The sequence below is a fragment of the Choristoneura fumiferana genome, chromosome 13 (assembly GCF_025370935.1).
Source record: "Choristoneura fumiferana chromosome 13, NRCan_CFum_1, whole genome shotgun sequence".
Lineage (NCBI taxonomy): Eukaryota > Metazoa > Arthropoda > Insecta > Lepidoptera > Tortricidae > Choristoneura > Choristoneura fumiferana.
In genome coordinates, this window is record NC_133484.1 from 18,870,758 (window position 1) to 18,882,144 (window position 11,387).

At 37.6% G+C, this 11,387-nt stretch overlaps 1 protein-coding gene across 1 annotated transcript in view; it reads left to right on the forward strand.

Moving 5' to 3' along the window:
- The first annotated feature begins 8,734 nt into the window (after window positions 1-8,734).
- LOC141434535 (synaptic vesicle glycoprotein 2C-like) overlaps window positions 8,735-11,387 on the forward strand; it is a 3,216-nt gene continuing 563 nt past the window's right edge. The window contains exons 1-4 of the mRNA XM_074096956.1: window positions 8,735-8,919; window positions 10,226-10,387; window positions 10,535-10,694; window positions 11,103-11,224. Coding sequence (XP_073953057.1) covers window positions 8,847-8,919; window positions 10,226-10,387; window positions 10,535-10,694; window positions 11,103-11,224 — 517 coding nt within the window. The 5' untranslated portion in view covers window positions 8,735-8,846. The remainder of the gene's footprint in view (window positions 8,920-10,225; window positions 10,388-10,534; window positions 10,695-11,102; window positions 11,225-11,387) is intronic.

Consider the following 11,387-nt stretch of genomic DNA (forward strand, 5'->3'; position numbering starts at 1 on the left):
AAATCGCGGGCACAGGTAGTATCATGTACAGTCACGTTTAAAAGTATGTATACACAAAAAAATTTGAAAAATATGTAGCCGCACATTTTCATCATAAATATGTATCTATTACAAATATTTGCCAAATTGGTGTGGTTATATGTATATGGAACCCATTCATGTATACTTATTTTTGCCTACGAGGTGGATACATTTAAATGGAATTTATTTAAGTATGCAACTTTCTGAAGCATTTTGTGATTACATAACACTGAAAAAGTTTAATGAATACAATTTTTTGGTGTCAGTAATAGATAAATATTTTTGATACAATGTATGACTACATATTTATGCAACCTTGTTTTTGTATACATATTTTTAGACGTGACTGTACAGTATTGTACAGTCGAGGTCAAAGATGTATTCACAATTGAGTGTTCCTAAAACACATTTACATTTAAATAAGCTTACACACAGTATGACCAATTCTTGCTACGAAGCATGTGACAGTTTCATCTTTACATCACCCAGACAACATCATGTGCATCCATGTCTCAGTTTGTATTTTCGATATATACATTTAGTTACACTATTTTAGTATACTACTTAACCCTACAATGCATACAGTTCCCGATCAGGCACAACCAACATCGATGGTGGAAGTCTCAATTGGCGTAAGGGACAAAATACCGAAAATCACTTTTAAACATAGAAAATTAGAGTTTTTTTTTCTCTGTCGATTGGTAGTATTCAAGTTACGATACGCCCCTTACTTTTGCTGTTATCAACATTTATTATTTTAAAATAAAATAGCTTAAGGGACATGATATAAAATATTTGAGCTGAAAAATGGCGTAAATGTATTATTTTTTTAATATTTGGATCGTAAGGGGCTGTGGCAGTCTCATATGTCCTTTACGACTCGGCTCATGTCGTTAAAAAAAAACCCAACAAATATAATAAAAGGGCGTATGGGTCAATTATTTTTTCATTGCCCTTTACACCCCAACATTTTATAACGAATAAGATAAAAAAGCAAGAAGTTGTTGGGCGTAACCTTACCGCCTGTACCTATTTCTTGTACCTAACATCAAAATACTAACGCGTCTACCTACTTTCCACGCGCCGAGCGTTTGCGCATTGCACATTCGGTCAGTCGTGTCAGACACGTCAAACACGGAGGACGTATTTGATTGCCTACGTTTGTTCTTTGTCAACGCGCGTATTTTTATAAAAGATGCCAAAAGCAAAACAAAAAAAGAAGATTAAGTTGATGGATCCCCTAATGGCTTGACGTCGAGCTAACATTTCCGTAATGGAATTTCAGTCAAGGATGTTGAGGTAAATTTCTCTTAGCTACTTTGTTTATTTTAAGCTGTCCTGACAGATCCCAATAAAGGAAGCCTGTGCCCAGTAGTGGGACGTATATAGGCCGAGATGATGATGCATACATAATAATAATTGGCCTGTATAATTAATTATGTATTTTGAGGGTTAAAAATGGTATAATCGGAACGTCGTAAGGGACATTAAAAAACAGCAATTTATAAAATAATAAATACTTTTATGGGCGTAAGGGGTATAAAAAGCAAGAGCTATAGTAAATTGTCGGTCGTAAGAGGCAGTAGCAAACATACATTTTTACTTATTACTTTATGGGTGTAAGGGGCACTTAAAGTAAAATACCTATTTAAAAATTAAAATTTATGACGGTGGAAGCATTCTACACTTCCACTGAACGTAGATATAGTTTAGATATAGTTAGTGTTTAGTATTGTAACTAAGGGACCCCATACATCCCTGTATTTCTTTTATTATTATTTTTTGATTTTTTTTTTAATTGTATAATATAGTTTTAAGTATTTTATTTGTAATTATATTTTTATGAAAAAATGACTTTCTGCCAAGTTTCTTGCGGCGCATTCTTCTTGGCAATGATGGTCTTTCCGAAAGCGCTGGTAGTTTAAAAAAAAATGACGTGTAAAAGTGCCCATTGCGGCCTATTTACTGAATAAATCATTTGAATTTGAATTTGAATTTGAACTTGCTTGCTTCTTTTAGTTCATTAAAATACCTTGTTAATGTTAGGTCGTAGGAGGCATCAAAACAGATGGTTTTTAGAACTTGTAGTGATTGAAACAACAACTCAAGCAAGAAATAGTGCAAGCAAGCGTGCAAGAAAGCATGCAAGCAAGCAAGCAAGCAAGCAAGCAAGCAAGCATGTAAGCAACCACCTAAGCAAGCTTGCAAGTGAGCATGTAATTTTGTCAATCAAATCAACAAACATGCAATTTTATCGGCCTGGGTTAGATGAACATCGCGGGTTACCCCGATCCCGCGATGACCGGTCTATGGTATCTCCTCCAGCGCTCATGAAGCGGGCTGGCGTCCCACTCCCTCACAGCTGCAATCAGTGTGTTAGAGGAAGCATAAATAGTGCAAGCATGCATGCAAGCAAGCGTGAAGCCAGAAGGCAAGCATGCATGCAAACAACAAATCAAGCAAGAATACTCCCAAATGTGCAAGAAATAGTGCAAGCAAGCATGCAATCAAACATGCAAGCAAGCATGCAAGCAAGCAAGCATGTAAGCAATAATGCAAGCAAGCAGAGTTAGTACGCCAGTGGTGGTAGTGAAAATCATTTCATCATCATCGTCATCAACAACATCATCAGTTCGTTTATCGCTACCCCCCGGAACTATGCTATTTTCCGGGATAAAAACTTATTTACTTGGCGATTTTTTAACAGCTGCAATATCTTCCTTGACCCTCTCAGCTATAAACAAACAAGTCAGCCATAGCCGAGCATTTGTTGGAGTCAGGACCAAACCACTGGATTGAGCTTCACAATCCCAAAATTCTGTCCACGGAACGTCATTTCTACTCAAGAATGGTACGTGAAGCAGTTGAAATAAAAAAGCATAAAAATGTCAACCGGGACGATGGATATAAGCTTTCATCTTCGTGGAATCCTGTTATTAATAAGTGTCGACGTCGGATGAGTGTTGTGAGTCGGTGTGATGGGGTGACAAATAAAAATCACCAATTGCGGGTAGTTCGTGATACGAGTGCTGGTACTATTAGTGATCAAGTGTGGGTAGTTCGAAGGACTCGCGCTGCTAGGCAGACTTGACACCCCACACTTCAGTCCACTCGTGACCACGGCCACTGCAATGTTGCCGAAACGTCGAGGTAAATATTACTCGTGTGTGTTAGCGTGATAAGTCCCGTTGGTGGTATTTTGACTATGAGTGAGAATCACGAAAGTTTAAAACGTTATAAAATTTATTTGAGTTTTATTTAACTTTTAACTTATAATGTCCATTTAAAGAAAATGTTACAAATTACATATTTTTTAAGGGGACGTGCAAAATTATGGCTTTTGCGCGTTATTTTAAATAATTAAAGTGGTTCTTTGAGTTAATTCACTATTTTTTTTAATTTTTCTACAGGAACTTACGTCCAAATATGTAGCAAATAAAATATAAAATGTCCTATAAACCAAAAATCGGTTACTACATTATTTATTTATTTACGGTTTATGGGTGTAAGGGGCTATGACACCCGTATGTCACGGGCGTAAGGGACAGCTATTTTTCTTATTAAGCTTTTTACGAAAATGTCTATAGTTTCACGTTGAAAAGCAAGAAAATTCAAGATTTTACGTAATTATAACGTCCTGCTAAGTTAAACATTAACAATGCTGTGAGGGTTTGAAAATTACCAAAAACTTCTTTTCGCTCTCCTGAAAAGTAGCATTTTGTCCCTTACGTCAATTGAGACTTCCACCATCGACATATTTACGAATTATGCTCAGAATAAGGTAGGCGGCGACATCTGCTATACATTTTAGAATACAAACAACACCGTGCTACTACATAGTTTGGTGCATTGCCGCTAGTTAGCGTTTTAGTGCTACGGACTGAGTAATCCAATCAAAAATCTGGAGTCGATGCAAAATTTTGTTTTCGTCAACATACGGATTATTGTTATTGTTAGCCTATTCTGTCCCACTGCTGAGCAAAGGCCTCCCCCCAATACTTCCACTGCTCTCTGTTCCCTGCATACAAGGGCCAGTCCTTCAAGAAGAAGTCCAGTTCATCCCGCCATTGCCGTCTAGGTCTGCCAGGTCGCCTTTTCGAGTTGGTGGGCATCTACTCGGTGGTTATCTTGGCTGAAAACTCGTCTGGCATGCGGCAAACATGGCCAGCCCAGTCCCACTTCAGCTAAGACGCCGTTCGACCTACATCAGTGATTTGGGTCATGGAGCGCAGGGTGGTGTTCCGGATCCGATCGACGAGTTTTAAACCTAGCATGCGGCACTCCATGGCTCCCTGGCAAACCCCGATTTTGAACTTTAGAGCTTCTGTTAAGGACCAAGTTTGAGCACCGTAGGTGAGAGTTGGTAGTACGCACATATCCATGAGTTTCCTTTTTAAGGTAATTGGGAAGTTACCCTTCATAAGGTGTTTCATTGACCAATAGCTTCTCCAGGCGTTTTCTGTCCGTCTGTCGACTTCTTTTTCTTGCCTCGCCTGGAAGGAGACTAATAGGCCCAAGTAAATATACTCATGGACATATGCGATATGTTCACCGTTTATCTCAATCCTACGTTGGGTGCTATTTGTCATAGACTTGGTTTTCGACATGTTCATCCTTAGTCCAATCTCGAGGCTTGCTTTGCTTAGATCACTTAGCATAACTTGGAGGTCGGTAGCTGATGAATAGAAGAGGACTATATATCAGTCAATGCGCTCAACGAATTGCTTGGTATATGTCATAAATACGCTACCTCTCATGGACTACTGTACAACTTGAAAAAGACTGTGTATATGACTTTCAAGGCCCCAGATCTGACACTCCCAGTTTTGCTGGACGGGACTTCAGTTACCAGAGTGAGTCAGGTTAAATATTTAGGCCATTATTTAACTGACAATTTAAAAGATGATGTAGATGTAGAACGGGAGCGCAGGGCGCTGGCGGTGCGGGCGAATATGCTGGCACGCAGGTTCGCTTGGTGTACGAGTGCAGTTAATATAACGAACGCTCTTTAAAGCATACTGCACGTCAATGTACTAGGGTGCCCTGTGGGCAAGCTGCACGCAACGCTCCGTCAGCTCCCTGCGCGTCCAGTATAATAACGGCCTCAGAGCGCTGTTAGGGCTGCCACGGTTTTGCAGTGCGCCCACTATGTTTGTCGCAGCGAAGGTAGATAGCTTTAATGCTGTACTACTATGGAAAAAAAGGCATCGCTTCTGACAAGAATACGTGGCAGTACTAACAGCCTCCTGAAGATGAAAGCTGTAAGAGATGAGTGCTCTATAATGCAAAATTTTATTAATACCACACTATCACTCGTCCAATATGTATACTAACATAGTTATAAGCAAATTACTAATAATGTATGGATCTTTGTTGTCTGAATAAATAAATGAATTACTATTATTATTATTATATCGTCGGCGAATCGAAGATTAGTTAATCTTCTATCACCGACGATCAGCCCCTTGTTCTCCCAGCTCGGCGTTGGCTTCCGAAAGACCTCTTCAAGTGTGCTGGTAAAAAGTTTGGGCGATAGCGTGTCTCCGTGCTTGACCCCTCTTTGTATAGGGAAGGACGGTCCTCTTGAATTCAGTCTTATTGCGGCTGTACTATTGGTGTGTATGGTTTCGAGAAGGTTAATATAGGCTTGTTCAATGTTTTGGTTATGCAAAGATTCGAAAATGGAAGAATGGGTAAGGCTGTCAAAGGCTTTAGAGTAATCGACAAAGGCAAGATAAAGGGGGGAGTTGTGTTCCTGAAATTTTTCCAGTATTTGGTTCAAGGCTTGAAGTTCAGTGGTCGAGAGTCCAGGACGAAACCCTGCCTGCTCAGGTGGCTGGTGGTAGTCAAGCTTTCCTGATATGCGCCTTTCGATTATTTTTATGAAGACTTTGTACAGATGAGAGACAAGACTTATAGGGGGGGTTTGGACGTGTAACCCACCACGCTCGTCCAGTGCGGGTTGGTGGGTGAGCAGTGAGCCTGCTAGCTCGACTCGGTGGCGCCGCCGTTGATGGTCAGACCATTCTTCCGCCGCCGCCCTAATTTAGTATCCTGCTCTAACTTGTGCTCTCGTCGGCGTCACACTTGAATTAACAAGTGTGCGACAGTTTAACGTCGTATCGAGGACAAACATACGGATGGTTATAAAAAAATAATTACTAGATGAAGCAGCTTGAAAAAATTAATATAGTGTCTGAGAAACTGTGCATTATCAATATGTGAGTGTCATTTTATAATATTACGTTATTTACATAACGTTAAGTAAGATTTTTTAAACGTTCCCGATTTGGTACTCCATGCATTGACGTTCTTATTGCGAATTCCAAATAAGTGAAAAATGTTTGTATTTATGAGAGTCTACATGTGTAATAAGCACAAGGATTAATTTAGTATGTCCTGTCGGAACGATTATATTTGTTTTGGTCGCAGATCATTACATTTTTTAATTATTTTTTTTAGACGATGTGGAAGAAACTCCTACAGCATAATGCATGTAGTTCCTTAACGGGAACAGGATTAAAAAAATCTTTTTTTAATAAAATTGTTACTATATATTTTTTATTATTTTTCCTTTTATTAAAAATTATATAACGTATTTTTTTTGCAAAAAAAAATCATGCGTTGCAAGGTTAAACAAATATATTTTCCTGGAAATAATGCATTTCTTATAATAGATAATAATTATTAAAAAGGCACTGTACTAAAAGTAAAGCATTGTAGTTACCAAACTTAAAGAATCGGTCCATTACTTAAAATAAAGATATTTTTTTCTTTGTACAGCTGTAATGTAACGTAGATATCTGTTTACTTTAACATCGTACTCGTATATCGCAGCACATTTACTCATATTCATGCAAACTTTTTTGCAACCAGTAAATTCCGTGGCCGTGTATGTAATTATTCACTTCACCTCCAATTCCTTTAGATATATCCACGCAGTTCTTAAAACAACACGGGTTTGCTCGCTTACATTCTCGGAGTTTCTAGTAATTTCGAAGTTTGATTAAGTCCTACTAAAATTATTGTTGTAAATGTGAACGTTTGTGACGGTACGCGATGCGACGAATGTTGTGATATATCGTTACATTGCAGGGCCGCGAGGCGTGAATTGGTAAGCGATCATTCATGGGCGGCAATGCACCGCAACTTGCACAATATTTCTCGCGCCGTCGAAATGGTATTTACCGGGTTTACACTTGTATCGCCGACGAACTTTAATCGAAAATACAGTTCGCCGAACATACGGTACAAGTAATTTCTAATCACGATTTTTTAATTTGTAGATGTGTAATTTGTGGATGGGTTATAATGCGAAAGTACGACTCATCATTTATTATTTCAATTCTTTTAAATCACTTCGTTATACGTACAAATAGTTCCGATATATCATATTCCGTACGCATTAATTAACTTCACTTTACAGAATAAAATTCTTTTCTCATCTTATATTCTATATATATTTATTATATATATATATATATATGTAGGTAATTACCTAAGTATATATTTTACAGGCAATTCGTATGGGGTCGCAGTTTTAACTTAACTCAACCCGATAATACTGCTAAGAGTAGTAATTCATTTCTGTGTGTAGGTAATCTAGTTTACTTTGAGTGTTAGTGTACGTAGCCGATCACATTAAAATATATAAAAACTAGCTTTTACCCGCGGCTTCGCTCGCGTTAACCATAAACATTTCAAAGAAGCAAGCAACCAAGCAAGCAAGCAATCAAGCAAGCATGCAAGCCAGCATGCAAGTAAGCATGCAAGCCAGCATGCAAGCAAGCAAGCATGCAAGCAAACATGCAAGGAAGCAACAAAACATGCAAGCATGCAAGTGAGCATGTAAGCAAGCATGTAATTATGCAAGGAATAGTGCAAGCAAGCATGCATTCGAGCATGCAAGCAAGCATGATTTCAAAGCTGCATTCAAGCATGCAAGCCAGTATGTAATTTTGCAAGAAATAGTGCTAGTAATAAGCATATTAGCATTCAAGCCTGCATTCAAGCATGCAAGCAAGCATGTAAGCAAGCATGCAAGCAAGCCATGAAAGCAAGCATGTAAGCAAGCATGTAATTATGCAAGAAATGGTACATGCAAGCAAGCAAGCATGCTTTTTAACACATTATTTAGAAAACGTTTGTGTAATGTGCATTCATACTCGTTGTTCTATGTAGAGAGTCAGCTCAGCGGTTAGAATACAAAACAAACTTTTGGTCATCCCTTGGGAATGGCAATTTTTTTCGGGATAAAAAATATCCTATTATTTATTCTGGACTTCTAATATGACGTATGCAAAATTTCATAAGTCGTATGTCGAATCTGTTTTATTCAGAAACAGACCGATGGCAAATCTGACCTCAACAGAGTCGTACTTACTCAAATTCTGGCCTAAAACTCAACTGATTTAATACGAATCGTCCTGGCACGCCTAAAGGGTAAAATAAACCTGAAATGTCTATGAAACAACGTTGATGATGAAATAACGAATAATTTTGCCTTCTGAATGGTAATAGAACGAAATTATGCTAAGCAAAAATAGGAGAACCAAGACAAGGTGTTCGATGAATCATTGTCGATGAAATATTATTTGAAGAAGTCTGTCGACAAAACAAGGGGCACCCACTAAATGATACTTTAAATTACGTCAATTGGTATGGCGTCGCTTTACATACTGTAAATTAAAATCATTGTTTTGTTCGCTGCACGTAGAGTAAGATGTCACAGTTTCTTCGGAAATTAAGTCAAATCTACTACTAAAATATAGGTTATGTTCTTTTACAGATGGCCCATAGATAATTAAAAAGAATTATAGCCTATCATGGCTCAATCAGAAACAGTTGAAGATTTGGATAAATTTAAACACAATGGCGATGAGGCTGTGGAACTGGCTGGTGAGAATGTTTTATATTTCCATTAAAAAAATACAACAGAAATCGGAATCCCTGTTACCTACATCACTTCTGCTACCCAAAATTAACTTAGGATTAACACAGGAAATGGTGAAATTTATTTATGTTAGATTATAAATATATTTTATTTGCATTAAATGTTGTAGCAATAAATAATGTTTACAATTAATTTAGGATTCAAACATTGAAACTTAAAAGTCATTCAAATATTATAATAATCGAACATGCCTATTTATTACATAAACATAAATAGATTTGTTAAAAATTCATTCAATTTAACAAATATTTATTCCAACTGTTGAGGCAGTATACGGAATCTTTTAAAAAAAAACGTGCAACGAGGTTGCATACTTATTAAAAGATCGGGGAAAATTTACATTTGGAAATATTTCGTTGTCATGTAATTTATTAGGTATCGATATATTTTTAATACCAAAAAGGTAATTTAAGATTGTAATCAACACATTTGATCCTATCTCTCGCTATTTTCGTGTTTAAGTGAAATGACGCAGATCAAAGTAAAGTTAAAATATTTGGAATTCAGTGAGTAGACCCAACACTGTACTCAGCATTAAAAAAAAAAAAAAAGTTACTTTGTCTCACGGAGTGAGCAAAATGCGATTTTGCTCACTGATTTCTCATAGCAAAACCTGCCTGTTTGAGGTGCTGAGGTGAAAAAACATTTTCAGTAAGCCAACGGAACAAATTTTTAAAAGGCGTTAATTGGAGCTCTTTTATTCGCTGGGTGCGAAGTATTAGGTGGGGGTAATGAAATGGGCGCTCATATTATGACCGCTGCGATATATTTCATTCCTCATAATATTGTGGCAAAAATCAAAAATATCACGTATTAATTTATAATACAAAATTACTGTGATACTAACAGTGATTTGGGTGGACAAAGGTTGTGATTTCATTTTTGTAATTAAAATTAAATGAGGCAAGTAAAATTTATTCAAAAAGTGTGTTTTATTTTGGTTATGTCAGGATTTTTTTACTTCATGTTTAGTTGTACTTTTACTGTAAAACAAAAAGATTAAGCTACTTTAATGGTTTCTTTAATTAATAGTAAACATATATAATTGTTCTTGTATCGCTAGTAATAAATTAAATATGGTTTTCAAATCGAAATGAGTATCATTTTGAAAAAAGGTGGGAGTACAAAGGTAACTAGGCTATCAGGACGACCTGATTCACCCTACATCGGAATCCATGCTTCCTGTGCCGTACTATGTAAGAGTAAGGGTCTTTCCGGATGAGGTAGTCCAATAATTCTTTCATTCTTCAGGGCACGGCTGCTACAACCGGCTGGTGCTGGTGGCGTGCAGCGTGATCAGCAACGCGGTGGCTCTCGACATGTTCGGCTTTGGCGTGGTGCTGGCCGCCGCCTCCTGCGACCTGCAACTCGGGATCAGAGAAATCGGAGTGCTTGGGTCCATGCCCTTTGCAGGTCTGTGTCTTCCAGTTTATCTCTTGAGAGATTCGATGTAATCATTTCTAAGTCTTGAGCGCTTTTATGACTACTTTGCGTGAAATGTCAAAAGCAATACCAATTGCAATAAAAAAATAAGCTATTATATTTTTCTTTTCATTGCAGGTGTGCTGTTCGCGTTTCCTTGGGGCTACTTCGCCGACACCCGCGGCCGCCGGCGCGCGCTGCTGGTGTCCTGCACAGGCGGGTTCATCCTGGCAGCTCTGGGCAGCCTCTCACCCAGCTGGCAAGTCTTGTTGGTGCTCAAGCTAATCGGCTGCTGGTTGTAAGTATCGACAGGGTTGAAAAAACAATTCTTAGTAGGTAATTATGCGGGTTAACATTGATTACTTAATGCATAAGTAAATCTGTGAAAAGACTCCTAATCTGTCTGAAGGATCGTTTGTGTTTGTCCTTTAGGAAATCATATAAAGGTCTTCAAAATTACATATGAGAGTACTTAATTGTAATTCGTGCAATCTCTACAGCAACCGGTACCAGAGAAGGTTCAGTCAAGCTCAGAAGTCCTTAAAATTATTAGTAGATAATTTGTCACATAGACTAGAAATGTTTGAAATAAATAGTTCAACTAGTCTTAAGCTCGTCTGTACATGTGATTTGTTTCAACTCATCTAAATTAAGGTACATAGGCAGTTTGTGTTTATATATAATGTAGTTGTCCTACCGTTTTCAGTTCAACAGCATCGTACAGTCTGACCATGGCCTACCTCGGAGAATGTACGGGAAATAAACACAGGAGCGAGTATTTGTTCGTGATGAACAGCATGAACCTTTTTTCCGAGGCTGTTACATTCAGTAAGACTAAGATAAATGTGTTAATTATTTTACTTCAGAAATAAACCGTATCATAAGTTCAAAATGCATTCACTTTTTGAGCTTTTTAAGTCATAATTTGATTCTATTTATCTTTAATTATCTTCATTTTAGACCAATTTTGTTTGTTTTATCTTTCTCTTCT